We start from the raw sequence: 19,405 nt of genomic DNA, 5'->3' as shown, positions 1-19,405 counted from the left end.
CTTTTAATTAGATGTGGGAATAGTAAGTCTTCATATGTTAGACTTAAGTTTTGTTTTTTTTTTCTCCTTTGAATTCCAATGAGATTGAAAATTCAGTATGCTGTTCAAATATTAAGGCAGGATCCCAAGAAAAGTGTCTGTAAACAAGCCATAATCTTTCCATAGGATGATTAAAGTAGACTTAGCAGATTGCCAGCAAGTCGTTTGTATTAAAAGTTAATCCTCATGGCAAATGGAGGCCATATGCCTTTGGGCCATATATCACAGACCCAGTAAGAGACAAGAAGGAAATTAAAACTAGCTAGTCCAAATAAAGATTACTAATTGTAAGTGATTTTCCCAACAGGCTACTTAGGGGAACTTGTTGAATTCATAGACACTGACCATTTTAAAGATGGCCTAAATTATTTCAGCAAAGAATGAGAATTTGCGTTAGTTTCAAAACTAACTACCAAGGAATGCTAGGTTGGATAGGTCTTTTAGAATATAAATTGGACCATATCTAGGATTTATAAAAGATATATTATTTGAAAAAATAATCTATTTTGAATAAATGGAAAAGTACAAATTTTTACACTAAACATTAAAATATTTGGTAGAGGAGTATTCTCTTTTTATTTTATTTTTATGTTTATGTGTATGAGAGTTTTGCATGAATAATTATATTTGTCTGATTTCCTGGGAAGGCAGGAAAGAGCATTCGAAGTCCTGGGACTGGACTGACAGTGACAAGCCACTGTATGAGTTCTGAGGAGCAAATCTGTCCCCCTCCCCAGACCCAAAAGGAGTCCATGCCCTCTATCCATGAGCCATTCTCCCTTTGTTTTAAATGGAAATAAAGACAGAACACATGGTACTAATGTATTTAGGACTCTCTCTCTCTCTCTCTCTCTCTCTCTCTCTCTCTCTCTCTCTCTCTGTGTGTGTGTGTGTGTTTAAAAACAATTAATGGAAAAGAGAACCATGGATTCAAAAAACATCAAAGAGGGCATTATATGAGACTTTTTAAATAAGAAACAAGAGTAGAAAGTTATGTAATTATGCTATAATCTTAAAAGATAAAAGAATAAAAAAGAAGTAATGCTACAAGAATTTAAAGTACACAAATTATATATAGTTCTGATCAAATTTTCTAGTTATCAATATTGAAGAAAATCCATGTACTCATACATTATGTAAGTGCCTTATGATTCAAAAGACTCCTGTCTTTCTATATAAATCTCTTAAACATTATAAGAAAGCAAAGTAGGAGAGATGTTAGAATATCAGTTTCTTCAAATAGGTGAGCTACACAAGATCAAACTTCTTCCCAAACTCTTGATTCCTCTGCATACATTAACTATCTCATTAAAAAGCACACTCTCAGTAAAGAGGTAAATAAGATTGATTTTTGCTAATGGGTGTTTTATTATAATATTATATAAGTAAAGAAAATACTCAAATGATTAATGCTAAATATAAAAAATATTTCTTAGATATTTAATCAGTATTACTTCAGCAATATTTCAAGACAATATTCATCTCTTTTTATATAATGTAGCTATTATCCATTGATAGAATTAAATGTATTGACACATATAAGAGTAAGAATTTGATATACTAATGAGAGGTGTTTAAAATTGGGACAATCATAGAACTGTGGGAATTACTGTCTCCAATTGGCTTTTAAAGGCAAATAGATGAAAATACACACAGACAGCAAACATCTGTGACTCTTAACATGTTTCTACAGGTTATTTGATCTGCAATCAGTTGTTAAATTCTTCTGAATTCTGAATTCCTAATTAGCAGATGGATCACAAATTTCTATTTCTCATATTTATAGAATGAGGCTGCTTTGGTGATTCACTGAGACAGTTATGTGGAAGCAGTTTGTCATTGCAACAGTTCTCAAAGAACTGGTGACACAGATAATCGTCCCCCTTCAGGCAGCAAGGCATTCTGCAGGACAGCTAGTCAAAACAACAGAGCAGGTGTTGATTCCTTCCTGTGGACTCAAACATCTGCCCTCAGTAAATTATAATCAAAGGAAACATTGCTATATTAACAATTGGAAAGGAGTTGCTTGACTAAGTTTCAAGATGTAGCTCTAATTTCGAAAGGACACAATAGCCACGTGTCTGTAAATTTCGTAGTAAAAATGTATGACAGCAAACATGGGTTAGTAGATACCTACCTACACCAGACATCTCAGGAACAGTGGCAGTGTACACATCTTTTGTGAATTTTGGCTCATTGTCATTGATATCATGGATTTTAATGATAAATTCAGATTCTGGCTCCACTTGCCGCCCAGTCTTTCTGTCTATAGCCTTGGCACGAAGAATGTATAGGGATTTTTCTTCTCTGTCTAACTTCTTTGCAGCATGAATGTCTCCTGTATTTTCATCTATAACAAACAGATTGCCAGCCCCATCACCTGTCAAGATGTATTTTAAATTTCCATCTCCTTTATCTTGGTCGGTGTGAAGCTTCAAAGAGTAGAAAAGAAAAATTCCATAAATATATGGGTGGACATTACAGTGAAAACAATGTGATATGCACTAATTTCTCCCCATATTGTATTATGTCAATCATGATCTGAATAAGTATCTCATATCAAAGGGAAAGTAAACATCTCAGATTTTGTTATTCTTAAAATATAACACAATTATAGTCACCATGATTGGATGAACTTCTACTATAAATAGTACTTAAATTCTTTCAAAACATAGTAGTTAAAATATACTTTGAGAAAAATGTAAACCTCTATTTACTACAAGAGAGAAAAATATATTCTTCTCCATTTTGTGCTTGAAATATCAATGTCAGTTACATTTTAAGGAAATGAACTCAAAAATATGCCATGAGGCACTTATAATTTATTCTGATGATTACTGTAGAATTAATTCTTTACTTCTTAGCTAGTGTTATCCTTTGGTGGCATAAGCCTGTGTATGTCTCTATGTTTATGGAATTCAGTCAGAAAGATGAACAACTTTAAAAGTTCAATTATTTGCAGTATGACTTTTAAAAAGTGCTTTTCCATTATCACGTTCTCATACGTGAGAAAAGATCTTCATTTTAAATTGTATAAACTTCAAGCAATACAAAACAAGTAGTGATATCTTTTTGGCTAAGTCATATCTTAAAGAAAAAAAAGATTAGTTCTAACTAATGTTTATTGGGTAAAGATAACTTCTTAGTAAAAGCAATCTCATGGACGAAGTTGAAATTCACCTGTAAAACAATGTCTAAATTAACCTCAGATGAATACAAGATACCACAATAATGTTGATAGATTAAAAATAACAATTATGAATATATAGACAATCAACTTCTGAGAATTTAAAATAAATTGACTAAATAATAACACCCTTTCTGAATTGAATGAAACCTTAGTTTAGGCAACAATTTTGGCTAATATGTTAAATGGAAATAATTTTATCTTTCTATATTGGTAGAACATCATGATTTAACAAGTTTTTGGTGTTGAATGATTAAATAAAAATATTTTATGAATTGATCTCTCACAATTTATTTTTCTGCAGTGAAAAATAGAGAAGAGAGTGGATGTGAGATTATATGATATTGACCCCAGGGTACAATTTCAGTTTGTCAGAGGCATAAGCAGTAATATGCTATATATAATGAGAACAATAAATCTAAATATGGTTTGTTTAAGTTGCAAAGGATCACATTTCAAATATAATGGGAGTCTGAACTGGCCCCACCCCTCTATTTTATTTTCCTACATGGACCTTAGTCATTTGTATTTTGAGGGAAATGTATTTCACCACCATTTCTAATACTTCAAAATGAATTTTCATATAAAGCACTTCAGTCCTTAATCAAACACTGGTCATATACTAAGAATGAAAAAATATAGAGTCAAAAAATGAGTATATTTAATGGGGTTACACACAGGAGCAACAAAAGATGGTTGTTTAAGAAACACATGTGATTCAAGCACCTACATTACAAAAGCTTATGCCATCATGAGTGACATTTTATCTCTGGAGCTACATGTACACTGCTTCTGTTAATGTAATCTTGGGTAGAGATGTTGTGACTCCTTTTTTTCAGAAGCTTCTCCAACGCTTTAAGTTTCCTTTACCTTTGAGTATTAGGTGCTCTAACCCTTTCTTCGGGAAGGAACATTTCAATTAAGAGGACTCTAAGAAAGACATACATAGATGTAATATACTTGGGAAGGAGATAAAGACAAGTTCTACTGAGTAATTTGGGAGCATGAAGACCATTGGAGAGGGTATAATGGAAGAGGATTAACAACAATTTAAAAAAAATATATACAAAGACTTTTATTTATACTTGTTGCAGAGAGAATTCGCAGCACAGCAAGGAATGTCTGGAATCCTTCATTGAATTTCAAGCCCCTCTCTTAGTCACTTTATTCAGGATTGTTTGAGTAACTAAAGTTAAGCATGATCTTAATGCTTTATAAGCTGTCAGATTAATTCATATCTTCTTTATAAGAATGCAATTAGTTCAATTTATTACTATTGGGAATGGTTGTAGATGTTGAATTTTTAATAAAAAAATTTTTGGGATATTAAAAACTGACACTTAGAGATGACAACAAATTGCTTTTTTATTTGATTGTTTGTTTATTTTCTGCCAAATAAGATTCTCCATATCAACACTCCTCAAAGAGGAAGTGGAAACAGCACACATTTCTAATTGTTATTTTTCTTATTTCTTTTTTACCTTATTTTTAAAAACCTATCTTTTATAAATTTTGCATTCCTATCCCTGTTTCCACTACCTCCCATCCTCCCATCCTCAACCTGCTCTGTGAGTACAAAGGAACTCATTTTTTCTAATGAGGCTAGAGAATGAGGAGAAATTTTGCTATAAACTCCTCTTTGAGGAGTGTTGATATGGAGAATCTTATTTGGCAGAAAATAAACAAACAATCAAATAAATAAGTAATTTGTTTGTAGAACCTTTATCTGGTGATGGATGGAGATAGAGACAGAGACCCACACTGGAGCACCGGACTGAGCTCTCAAGGTCCCAATGAGGAGAGGAAGGAGGGAGAACATGAGCAAAGAAGTCAGGACCACAAGGGGTTCGCCCACCACGGAGACAGTGGGGCTGATCTATTATTGGGAGCTCACCAAGGCCAGCTGGACTGTGACTGAAAAAGCATGGGATAAAACCGGACTCTCTGAACATGGTGAACAATGAGGGCTGATGAGAAGCCAAGGACAATGGCATGGGGTTTTGATCCTACTTCATGTTCTGGCTTTGTGGGAGCCTAGCCAGGTTGGATGTTCAACTTCCTAGACATGGACAGAGAGGGGAGGACCTTGGACTTTCCACAGTGCAGGGAACCCTGGCTGCTCTTTGAACTGGAGAGGGAGGGGGAGAGAAGTGGGGGGAGGGGGAGAAGGGTGGGAGGAGGGGGAGGGAAATGGGAGGCTGGGAGGAGGTGGAAACTTTTTTTCCTTTTCTCAATAAAAAATAAATAAATAAATAAAATGTGTGCTGTTTGGCTGAAAATGCATATTGTAACTGAAAGTCAGGAGCAAATGTCTCCTGAAGCCTAAGGTGTTTGGTTAATGAGTTTACACATTCCAAGGAATAGCAGCTAGGATACAGCCTTTAGTTAATAATTGGGAAAGTTGAGGTTTTTTCTGACTTAAAAAAATGTGATTAATGATCATTTGTTGAGTATATGACTTTTATATCATGCATAATTTAGATAATTATTATGTATGAACAGGGTATGATATTTACCCATTGCACAGGGGTATTTTGTTACATTTTCTACTCAAACATATTTAACAAGGTTTTGAAATCTGCTTGTCCTGTGTGATGGAGAAGACGATGAATTACAGAATGCTGGGAATTAAGTAGTATATCACAGCTACGCTTAAACAAATTACAACGGTGGCAGATTTGTTTCCACTAGCTCCCTTTTAGACAGTCTTCTGAGTCAGCAAACCCAATTCCTATTAGCAGACTGAAATATGAATTCGAGTGAAATAGAGCAGGAACGACCAATAAAATATTTAAAGAGGTGGTGGTGTAAGCAGTCCAAGAAAGCTCTCAACCCAGCTGCTCGATGACATCCGAATTAGCGATGACAAAAGCCAACACAGACTGTAACTTTTTCACTAATCTATCTTTGTGCCTTAGCAGGGACCACTGGATTCTTCTTTACCTGCAGGTATCAAAGGCTTTTTATTTATTTATTTTTATTACAGATTACTCAAAAGGCAATTGCTAAGACTAGTAAAATTTCTAATCACCATATAGCATTTCATATATACTGACAGTATAGATTGTGCCTTGACTAATGAAAGGGAAAACCTTGAATGAGGGAAAGCAATAAAGGGAGGGTGGCTATGATTTACCATTCTAAAAACCAGTATTCAGGACATCATAATGAGTCTTCTGTCAAACACATATTCATTGGCAGGTTATTTCTTGTTTCAGTTTTCAAAAACTTAAGGTAAACCATTTTATTATTTCTTGCTTTATCATTTTGTGGCACAAACTCATTTTAGCCTGGCCTAGATCCTCAAGGACTTCTTGATCTTTGATGTGAACCCCAGATGGAAAATATGTTAATATTTGGTCATCAAAATAAACATTTGGGGATTTAAGGCTGTGCAATTAAGGAAATGGTAATTTAAGTGGATAAGAGATATTTATGTAATCATGAAAGTGACATTATCACCATGGAAAGAGAAATGTTTGCATGTCTGTACATTCTGGTAGAATATCTTTTCTCTCAGTAAGGTAAATTTTGCATAATAAAAAGAATGTAAAGTATTCTAATTCTGTACTTTTTTACTTTTGTTTTTAATTTAAAGAAAGGTTGGGGCAAGTTGAATGTGTGTGGCAGAGGAAATGATTAGGAGATGAGGGATGTGAAATCATGACTATAATAATAAATTGTGTGGAAAATTTATTTTCAATTAAAAAAATGAAGACCTGTTTATCTCAATATTCATTAACACATCTATAACAGAATTCTTGCACCTAAGGCTCAGGGAATATGGGAAAAGAAGGACCAGATAATTCTAAGAGCCAGGAGAACAGGAAGCTTGTTGTTTGTGTCTCCTGTAACGGTCAAAATCATTAGCTGCAAATCTTAGTCAAAATGTTTGGTTGAATATGACCTGAAAAAAAATGTCAGCAATACATATCTAACATGGGCAGGAGAAGGCATAAGAGGCTAGACCCTACATGAAGAAATACAGGCAGCTCAGCAATGCTGACGGCAGGAAAAATAATTTTCAGCAGGTAAAAAGGGCACGCTAATTTGTTATATATGGAATGGGCAGCCGTGAAACCATATACATCCAAGTAACAGTATACAGATTGTTTTAGATGTTCTTAATTAAAATTGAAAGAGAACAAGAAAGTGTACATGAGAATATGTGTAGGAAGAAAAATAGAAGGGTGAAAAGCTAAAATTATAATTTCAAATGTTAAAATCAAATAAAATATCAACTTTGATGTCACACACAGTTCTTGAAGGAATCCTATAAATTATGATTAAGAATAGAGATGTTACATAGCTCAATCATATTTTCTAAAGCAGATAGGAACTGAGAAATGCATTCCATAATTATCTTGATAGTTTCATGGATATTGTGTACTTCTAGCTGTTTTACATTGCTCTCCAGATTGTGTGTTAGAAACCATTACTTAAAACTAGTCCTAAAGAGTATCTTTGAACCAAATTCTTAAAAAAAAATTACTATTACCAATTATCATTGGTCTATAATCTTTTATCTTTTCTTAATTAGATATTGTAATGTAGTAGTGCTGTTTCAAATTCTGTCCCTGTCTCCTCTCTCTCTCTCTCTCTCTCTCTCTCTCTCTCTCTCTTTCTCTGTCTTTCTGTCCCTCTCTCTGGGTCTCTCTCATTATGCTTACATATATTCTCATTATGCTTACATATATTTTGAAAAACTAAAAGTTAAGTCTCTATAAATTTTTTGTTTTAAAGTAAATCTCACTGAATTAAACCTTATTTCTTAAGAAACAAAAACATCACTTAATGAGTAAACAAAGTTGAATTTTGAAAGGTACAAAGTTGCAAAAAAGCTAACATCAATCAAATAAATACATAACTAGGGATATTTCAATCAAAATATTTGATATTCTATGCAGTATCAACATAACACATAAGCCCTGCTGTGCTTTCTTTACTGCAGTTTCAGTATCTGCAATATTTATTAAAGCTTGTTTTATAAGTCTGCATTTCTTTCATTTTTTATTGCAAACATTAAAGTTTATATTCAGTAATGCATCAAGTACTCTTTATAAGAAAGCTTATCGAGGCAATAATTTGACTTTTATAGCGGCATTATATAATTTAAATCAATTATTACATAGTAAATTTGAATATATGACTATTATTAAATTTCTTTACTATACTTCAACAATATTTAAAAATCAAATACAACACATGTGGCTTGTTTTCCATTGAATTTATGATACTTTTCTTTGTACCTTATCATGAATATTGTCTTAATTAATGGCCTCTTTCCAATACATACAAGTATAAGTATAGATTTTTTATATTTTTTGAAATCTACATGTAGGAAATTAAAACAGACAATAAATTTGAAAGAACACATGGAGAAATACATAGTATTAAATGTAAGGGTAAAGTGATTGACTATATTATAATTTCAAAAGAATTCTTAAATATCATCTGTAATATTACACACTGTTCTTGAAAAACAATCAGTAATCATTCTTATTCTTATTTTCTAATTTTTAAAACATCCATATCTAATGCAAATGGCTCTAATTTTAAGTTGTATATTAAGGTTGGCACAACCTAGCTTCCATCCTACCCCATCACTGACTGTTGGATATGATATTTCAGTGTGTGCCTTACTAACACATATTTGCCAAATCAACTGCTGAAAACTTTGCAATTGCATAACACCATTCCTGTATGAACATATCTGAGACTGGATTATTTTCAAGGGAAGAGGTTTATTTTGCTTAGAATGCTGGCAGCTGAAGTCATAAATAGGACATTGCGAGCTGCAGTAATTATATTATGTTTGATGCTATCATAGCTAGATCATTTTGAAAAAAAAGAGGGATGATGGGATAATAGATTTGTAATTGTTAGTTACTGTTTTTAGACAAATATATTGGTATAGATTCTTGTATATTGATACAAAGTTAAATTATATTGACTATTGTACGCATGCATGTTTCTACCTCTGTTTAAAACATTTTTTTATGTATTGACATATATTGTATTGATATATATATATATATATTGTATATATTTACCATATTGCAGTGTACATTTCTACCTCTGATTAAGATACTTATATAATGATTGTGTATTGATATATATTTGCCTACTGCAATGTATATTTGTACATTGTTTATATTTGGAGGTCATTGTCCTCATTTGTTTCACAGTCGTTTATTGTCTTAGTCTTTAAGTTAGATAGATATTGAGAATTATATAGACTAATAGTCATCTAAGTTTGTCATTTATAATAGACTAATCAGGTTCTTTAGATATATAGAGATTATACTCAGTATAGATAGATAATCTTCAACTTCTTCAAAGAGCTGTAGAAAATGGCCTTTAATCTAACTCAGAGTTTTGTGGTAGTGCAACACAATTGCTCCTGGCAACACCACTCTATTCCCGAGAGAATGTTGAGCACCAAAGACACTCCACCTGGAGCCTTTCTTTTTGGCAGAACTGGCGTTTGGGCAAAGAAATGCCCATACCTCAACAACTGACAAAGATACAGAGCATGCATCAATGGATAAAACAGGACTGTCATATCCTGCCAAGACAGGGTAAGATAGTTTTGAAAAAGTTGCTTGCCTTTGAAAATGGTATGTCAGTTATGTTAGGCCTTATCCAAAGTTGGTTGCTTCAACGCTACTAATGTCATTTGGGTGATTGCCCAGGTAGCTAGTTGTCTCTGTGATTTGTTGCATGTTTTGGAAGTTGTTCTACTGAACTTCCTAATTACCCAGGTAACATTATTTCCCTTCTCAGATCTTCGATGGGGTTGAAGACTATATAAATGTAGTTACTTTCTCTCATGACTTGGCCAAGTTATTTATTATACAAGACCTAAGCTAGTTAGAATAGGATATTTGTACTTATTGTATATAATTTCATAGTAGGTTTAGAACTCTCTTATTTAAACAAAAGGGGGAGGTGTTGCGGGAGGTCCTCCCACTCCTCCAGCCTATCACCGCTGAGGTACCAGCCCACTGGGGCGTGGTTTCTCTCCCTTTAAAAAAGCGGCCACTTCCCTCTTCTCTCTCTCTCTTCACTTCCTGCTCCGCCTGCGACTAGACTCCTTTCCTGGTTGCAAAGAGGGCTGTTGCCTGGGACAGTGATCTGTAAGTTTTTTCCCCTTTAAATAAATACCACCCTAATAATCATAACCCCGAATTGGTGTGACATTGTTTGTGACTTACGCCTTCACCAATCTTCAATATATAAGTGAATTCTTAAAATCACATTCTTAATATATGGTCATGGCTTTAGATTGTCTTAAATAAATATAAAGACATGCACAAACCAAAAGAATGTCCCACTACTTTGATTGTTTTCACGAACTTCTATTCCTCAAGAATGTTGTGTATATTGTGATGTATGTACTTGTACAGTGTATGAACGTCTATGTATTGGTGTGTGCACATGCTCATGGATACCTGTCAATAGATCTCAGAGGTTGACTTCCGACGTCCGATTCTGTCATTCTCTATGTTTACTTTTTATAGCATGGTCTCTCACTGATTCTTATTTGCCTGTCTCCCCACCCTCTCACACACTTCACTTGCTAACAGGTGGACATTAGCATTCCTGAATCTGTGTCCATTTATCTCCAAAAGTCCATTCTTTTTGTCCCAATCATTGCCTGCTAATTAATTCCATAGAATTTTTAAAAAAGAAGGGAAATGGGAGGCGGGTGGCGAGGAAGAGACAGAAATCTTTAATAAATAAATAAATTAAAAAGATAAAAATAAATAAAAATAAAAAATAAAAAAAGAAATAACATTCATTTAAATCTCAAAGAGTTACACTGTCTATGAACATGTTCAAATTATATTGATGAAAGATTTTCTGACTGTATATAAATTTTCTTAATTTCTATAAATTTGAAAATCCCAAATACTGTGTTACATGCTTACTTTTACTTATAAATAACAATATGATTTGACTATAGAATTTTAACTCAGTTTAGAATATACTAGGACTCTTCCTTGTTGGTGTTTTGATTTTTGTTTTCCCTGTCTTGAAACTGGACCATCAGTCTTTGGACTTTTTGCGCTGCCCTCCTGTGGTGACCGTAATGAGTAAAATCACTCTGTTTGAAAGAAAGCTAAATAAAATTTATAATTATAGTAATTCAGATAAAATTTCATAGTGTCAGATATCTACTGTGTCATGTAAGTCTTCATAAAATACAATCTGCATAATTTATAATGGACTGTTATGGTCTCAACATAATAAGCAATTATCTACTGTAAGTGAAAACAAAACGTCTCTAAACAAACTTCCTCCACTATTCTGTTTTAAATGGTTGTCTGGCTCTATGTAAAATAATTAAACTTACTCTATGAAATACTTCCAATTACTGTGATGTGTTAGTCTTTTAGTTTTAAAAATTCACTGAAATTGAAAAATTGTAAGATGCTTTATTTTACCATGTATTGGTCACCTGTTACTTTTTTTAATATATTTTCACAATCTTACCCTTAATATAACACAAAGCTTTGAATTAATATGTAAATCAGTATGGAGAACAACCTAACTTTTATTAGGTGATTTTTGTTTGACCTGCTCAAAAATTGTTAAATAATAGACACAAGTATCCACATTAGTTTTCTATTTTCCTATAAAAACATATTAGAGAATTAAGATGCTTCTCTCGTTTGGGGATTTTTCAATGGTTGTACATTAATCAGAATATCACAATAATCTATACATAAGCTTAGGAACTAAGAAAGTTCTGATATATAAAGCAAAATAATACAACATAATCAGCTTTTATGAAGCATGTATTCCAATATAACAAAAAGTTTCAACTAAGGAATTATTCATTTAGATGTCAGTATTAAATATTAAGTTTTTCCACATTTCGTTTTTAATTTTATTTTTTAATTAGATGGTTTTTGATAATTTCTTATATCATTTAGATTCTGAAAAGTATTTTAACAGTGAGTACCTTCACTATTATAAAATACAACAATTTTGTGTTTAGTTGTCCATTTTTTCTCAGTAATCATGATATTTTATGCATAATCAAAGATTTTGTGCAATCATCTTGAGGTGTTCTATGAACTTTTCTGTTGATTAAAGTCTACTAGAAGAATCACTGCACAGAGTAAAACCTAGTTTACCTATCACCATGGGTTTCAGATTTCTCTCTTAAAAATTCCATGCCAATTATCAAATTACTCAGGATTGTGAAAAGACTGACAAAGAATTACAACACACTATTGTTGTTAATACCATTGAAAAGGAAACCAAAATATGTTCATCCATTAGTTGCCAAGAATGCAGTGCTTTAATTCCAATACTGAACAACTGATGTGATTATCTGAAGCACAGAGGGAAACTGCACGATGAGAGTTAGTTCAACAGTTTTAACAACAACAGAGAACTTTCCAGTGTCTTTTTTCTGATTTTATTGGCTGGATCTACATTTAAATATACTCTTTAATAGGAAAATTTTAAAATAGTCATTATTTTTCTCAAAACTGCAAATCAGGAGATATTTCAAGTGCATATAATTTAACATGATGTATATATACATATATATATATATATGTATATATATGGTTTTATAATGAATGAAATACATCTAGAAATTATTGAACAATGATAATTTGTGAAGTGTTAATTTGTTATTTTATTTTCAAAATGCTATTAATTTAAATATTCACTTTTAATATAGTCTTGTAAATTATATGGTACTGATTTCAATTTTTTGAATGCTTAACTTCTCTCCACATAAATAATTAAATTATTGGAATACATATTGTTTTATAGTACAAATAACCTTAGTAATTTTATTGACTGTTTATCTCTTACCAATTTAACTTACAATTTAACTTACTTTCCTGAATCTGCACATTCATGCACAACATTAGTATTATTCCACCTGACACATACCTTCCAATAGTCTAGAACTGATGTCATCATGTTAGATCTGTATTCTTCCAGTTATGTCCACTTTCCAGGTGCATTCACCCAAGTAGACTGATAATGCAAACATCTAAAGCAGAGGAGTTATTAGCTATCCCTGAGTCCAGTGAATTAGCAGCCACACCTTTCATTTCATTGCTTTAATTAGACTTTGGAACACATACCTAAATTCCACCTAATTAACATGAAAATAATTATAAAACACGATTTCAAAAATTGACCTTGTCCTGTACATCTCTATAAATGTATATGATTTATTTTTTTCTCTCATCACTTACATGCCCGACAGTGACTGAAATTTCTGCAAAAGAATACATTAAGAATGGCTGTCGATACTCACATAGAATTCACACTGAATGCCCACAGAAATTTTCATTTCCTCTAACTTTTGTGAGCCAAGGAAGGGGAAAGAATGCTAGCAACAAAAGCATTAGCAAAGCTCCTGACATATTCGAGGCCACTCTTATCACAATTCACACATTTCAGCTTCCTTTCATCCTTCTGAGTTCATAAATGCTAACTCTGCTCCTTTCAACCTTGTTCTGGCCTTACGCAAAGCTAAAATAGGCACCTCTATTTCCATCCTTGACCAGAAAGTCAGAAAAGAATATGTGTTCTCTCTGATTCAAGCATTACTCACTGTGAACATGGTCAAGATGAAGCATACATTACCAGGAGAAAATGACAAGAGAGGAAATTAGGAATCACTCATTGCTCTTATTATATCTCCTAGAATACAGACAAAGGTTGCAGCCTTGAACATATTTCAAGAGGCAATTTTTACACTCTAGAGCATGTTATCTATAACAATGTATTTCCACTCCCACTCTTTCATTCCAACTTTAAAGAAATATATGTTAAATAGACCTAGTAATATCTGTTGCGTTCTCAATGCATATAATTCATTAAACATACTAGTCGCAGCCAGAGCACAATGTTTATAATGAATTACTGATGTGATATTATGGATGCAGGTAAATCAAACCTTATAAAGGAAGTACATTATTTACAATGGAATTTATTTCAAGATATTTACATCTAAAGTTTATTTCTTTAAATTGCATATTGTGGTATTGATATGAACAACTCTTTGGTCTTTTTCTTTTGTTTGGTTTGATTGTGTATGTTTTCACTCTGCTATGAGCACTGTAAAAAACAAAACAAAACAAAAACAAAAACAACAAAAAACAAACCAAAACAAGAAATCTAGGGAGATTTTTTTTCTTTTCATGCCCTGAATATAAGTACCATTAGATATCATTTGATATAAACAAACAAACACACATACACATGTGCGCCTGCACTTCTTATACTCCGAGCTGTGCTAAGATAAAAACTAATTCACTATTGTAGTGTATGTACAATGTGAGTACATAGAGAAAGCACCACCACGTGCTCATAGACTGCAACATTGCATGGAGATACTTTTAATATCAACAATATTTTACCCTTATGAAACAAAATGGAAGATATATATGAACTTTGTATGTGTGAGAATTTAATGGTAAACATGGTTGCAGTATAGTGAAAACCTCTTTATAGTTTGAGAAGAATGAAAGAGATGGGTATCCAAGCAGTTTCCCATCAAAGGTGTTAGAAGGGAACAAAGCTATGATGCCTTCCAAAGAAGAAAGTCATGAGGCAGTAGAGCAGAAAGCCAATCAGAGAAGGTGAGAAGAAAGTCCAGGTCACCTGCAGCTTTTAGGAATCAGACATACAGCTCCAGACATAATGTATACTTAGAGATACAACATATATCAAGCCACACAGAATTTAGGGATATAATAAGGAGATCAAGATCAACAACACAGGAGAAACAAAAATGGAGAGACATCAATAATTAATTTATTTTCTCTGGAATTATATTTTCGTTTATGTTTGAGTGCATTCTTGTGTGTGTGTGTGTGTGTGTGTGTGTGTGTGTGTTCATGCACTCATACACACAGGAGATCAGTCTGATATTGCTCACTGGCTTCTGTCCATGTTGGTGTTTAGGAGAGTTTTCAAATGACCCGGAGAAAAGTAATTTAGTTAGGACGGTTGACACACCTATCTATGACTATCTAGTACTACATGCAAATTCAATTGCAGCTGCCTCTTTAATAATGTTTCTTGGGGACGAAGTTTATATCTTCATGGTTACAAGGAAATCACATTATCAAAAATGGTGTCTTAGCCATATTTCTATATAGTATTTTATTGGGTGATGTTCAGTAACCATTTAAGATGACAGCAAAATAATGCTTCTCTGGACTCAGAAGATAATGCTAAACATTGAAGAAAAGTATCCCGCTCTTCCACTTTATTTGAAGAAGGGGGCCACAGTTACTAAATGCAGTTGCAGTGAGACTCTTAATTTTAAGATGTATCCCTGGACAATGGTATCAGATAAATCAGATCTTTGTCTAATTTTAAGGTAATAACTGAACCCTAATTATTAATGGGCTTTTAAAATTTATTGCTAAGGCTTTGAAATGCATTTCCTTTCAGTGTTCAGGAGTTTTAAAATAATTGTCAAATGTTCTTGGCCTCGGAACTTCAATTATAGATACAATTGGAATAACTGATCTAAAAAACAGTTTAATCATGTAAATATATTGAAAGTACTTGAGTTCAAAGTACCATCATTTTCTTTAGTGATTTGCCTTTTTTATGCTCCCATACTCAGTTATATTTTCTTTTACACACTATTATATAAAATATTCTTCATTAGAAGAATAAGCCATATTAATAACTAATACAGAACTGGCATTATGAATTTAATCACAAGCATTTACTTATATAATGCTATCCATTAATAATATCCTTTCCAGTTTTAAAGCTTTCAAATTATTTCAGCCAGAAGGAACACTACTCCTCAAGTTTCTATGAGAGCATGTGTTAACAACTATTTCTTAGAATGGATTCTTTCCTTTTGTGCTGATCCTTCGTTTTTGGCTTTAATATGTGAGTGGATGTGAGGGTTTTAAACAGTGTTTCCAATAAATTTTTGCCTGTTTAAACAAAGCTAAAATACCAGCAATCAGAATGCAGTATTGGAGTTAACATGCTTCAGGTTTTGTTTCTTTGTAATTTGGAGACCAGTTTTCATAGCAAAAGTTACTCGAGTGCTAACTATGTAACCATGCCTGAAAGGGACTGTGCAAGAATTTATGTTTCTTCATTCTGAATGCTGGAGTTACATGGATGTGCCTCCAAGTGCTATGATTCCTTTGTTTGCTTTAGTTTTTCCTTCCTTCCTTCCTTCCCTCCCTCCCTCCCTCCCTCCTTCCTTCCTTCCTTTTTTGTTTGTTTCATTTTTAAGTTTAGTTCAGGCAGTGGTAAAGTCATTATCCTCCTACCTCAACCTCTTCCCCTGGTTTAATCTGAGGCACAATACGTTGTGATGACATTAAGCTGAATATCTTACACAATACTTTTCAAAACATTTTCTCTGTCATTCTCTCTGTCACCTTGATAAGATCATAACTGAATGTGAAGAAAGTTCCATCTTTAGTGGAACCCAGTGATGAGTTTCTACTTTGGGAAATAAGCAAGACTTGATCACATTTTATGTTCCCACTCCTCCTCCTATATTGCAAAGATGCAAGAAATCATCTTACCCTTTAGGAGGATGTTTGCCTCTTCATTTTCGACAGTGATTGACTTTACTCATATAACTACTGACTATTGAAACCACTTTTAATTCTTTTGTGTCACAAGTGATCTGCAGTTTTATTTTTTCCTCGTGTAGGAGGGAGTATTTCACAAAGAGCAAGCATAGATGAAGAGAGTACAGATGGTACATTGACATTTACTCTATGTAAAAATGAAAAGGATATTGAGCGCATTTCTACTAGTGAGTGAACCTACAGTGCAACACTGTGGGAAAGCACATGAGCAGCAAGACACTGTAAGACCTGTGAACACTTGCAAGCACCCTAAATCATTGCTTGTAAAATGAAGCATTTTGCATCCTTTCTCTGATGTTCTCTGCTTGCAAATGTATATGAACGCCTTATTAAATGGGATACAAAATTAGCTTTACAACTGGAAGGGATAGTATTAATGGACAACATTATATAAGTAAATGCTTGTGATTAAATTTGTAATGACAACACTGTATTATTTATTAAATGTATTATTTATATATTTGTATTATTTGTATAATTTAAATAAGTATTAATAAAATATTTGCTTATTTCAAAAAATTGATGCTAGGAAAAAACCAAATTCCCTTGGAACAGAGGTAGATATAAAGAAAAATTAAATCCATATATATTTATTTTGTCTATTCCATACCTTATTTCTCATATAATATGAGGAATATCATGTAATAATGAAAATGTTGTCCTCGAATATTTGCTTGTTTTAAACATTAGTCCTAAATTATGGAGATTATGATTAGTAAGTAATCTTAAAAGGAAATCTACAGGAGAGGTTTCAAACTTATGCTGTATTATTCTCAGTGTTCTTTACAAAAGATGTGAAGAATTAAAAATAGAAGATATAAATTCATTTTTAATATATAAAGTAATTTACATGAAATATTCAATAAAATTATACCTAAGTGATGATGCTAATTGCATTCTAGCTATGTTGACCTCTACTTATAATCTTGATATCAGAAAGGAAAATTTTCTATAAAAATATGAGAATAATTATTATATGTATTCTCTGAAGCATATTTATATCACTAATTCCACTCCATAAAACATAATTTTAAGAATTCACAGGGTAATTCAATGCTCATTTGCTGTAAAAAATAAATTTCAATAGGAAAAAACTGCATCAGTGATGTTCCTCATAATACAAAACTCTTCTGCTCCAGTGGTAATATGCTATTAACAGGTTATTGGGTTCCAAGTAGAATGAATACAAAACCAATGTGCATATCAAGGTCAGATTGTTCAAAAGAACACTTTTGGGCAGTACTTATGAGCAGCTATAGAAATATGGACAGCAACAATAAGCATCAGAGTTAACTTATTATTATTAGCATAGAGTCAATAGTAATATGCAGAGGTAATTAAAAACTCTAGTGAGAAAAGAAAACTATCACGTCAAGGTATGTTGAAATATTACTTAAAATGATAGTGAAATAAAAGTGTTTTCAGATAATCAAAATCATAAACATCATGAGTATATGGAAAAAATTGTATCAAGTATATGCCAAAGATTTATGGACTTCAAAAAAGGCATAAATCAATAAAACATATTAATATTTAAAAATATAACATTGGATAAGCTGCAAATTTAAAACATTGTATCAACATTTCAGAAATAAGTAAACTGAAATCCTGAATGCTAAATTATAACAAAGATAAATCATACAAGAATCATTTTCAGACATATGTATGTAAATTAGAATGAGACAAAGTGACTCACGTAAGATATTTCTAGATGAACTATGTTTGATACTAAGCCTGCTCTGGTCGAGATAGCAATAATCAGTTTGCTAAAGAGTATGTGATGTGGAAATAATAATCTTGAGGTAGTATATATTTCAACTTTGGGGTGAGTACATAGACAGCTACTTCATATTGCATACATTGGATTCACAACCTTCCATAGAAATTATGTTAACTTTTATTTTATTAATGATAAAGACTTTTAAACACAACAGCAAACATAGATGTAAATTCCAAATAGCTAAAAAAAAAGGATAAATAAGTAAATAATTCTTACAAATGTCTTATTTCCATTAACAAATGGAATCAAATTGTATATCCAGAAAGTATAACCATAGAATTTTTAACTACTATAACATACATTTTCTGAGATGGCAGAACATTATGTACTACCCAACAAGTACGGCACACAAATTATTTTCAGGCGTATATGAAAAACATACTGAAACAAATTTTGACATGTACTAGATGTCTATTTTGACATTACTAGTACATCTACTAGTACTGCATTGTTGTTATAGGATGAAACCAATGAAATCAAAGTCCTGTAAGAATAATTTTAAAGAAATGAATGTGTTGTAAACTATAAAGCTGTCTCAACTGTGTTCATAATAGCATTATTTGTAATAGTCAGAACCTGGAAACAACCTAGATGCCCCTCAGCCATAGAAAGGATAAAGAAAACATGGTACATTTGCAAAATGGAAATGTACATTTAAAAATGTACATTTGTACATTTGCAGTAAAAATAATGACATCTTGAAATTTGTAGGCAGGTGGATAGAAGTAGAAAAAAAAAACATCCTGAATTAGGCACCCAGACTCAGTATGACAA

General features: G+C 32.4%; 1 protein-coding gene across 3 annotated transcripts in view; it reads right to left on the bottom strand.

The window, feature by feature from the left end:
- Cdh9 (cadherin 9) overlaps nucleotides 1-19,405 on the bottom strand; it is a 97,667-nt gene that overhangs the window by 26,708 nt on the left and 51,554 nt on the right. For 2 of the 3 annotated variants that reach the window (XM_041632228.1, XM_041632229.1), the window contains exon 3: nucleotides 2,177-2,471. In XM_041632228.1, coding sequence (XP_041488162.1) covers nucleotides 2,177-2,471 — 295 coding nt within the window. Of the gene's footprint in view, nucleotides 1-2,176; nucleotides 2,472-13,147; nucleotides 13,251-19,405 lie in introns of all 3 variants that reach the window. The other variant, XM_041632230.1, reaches the window with a different exon arrangement.

This window comes from Microtus oregoni, unplaced genomic scaffold, assembly GCF_018167655.1.
Source record: "Microtus oregoni isolate MIOR12 unplaced genomic scaffold, Mior012 000040F_ref0000088, whole genome shotgun sequence".
Taxonomy (NCBI): domain Eukaryota; kingdom Metazoa; phylum Chordata; class Mammalia; order Rodentia; family Cricetidae; genus Microtus; species Microtus oregoni.
This window is presented reverse-complemented; position numbering and strand designations above follow the sequence as displayed.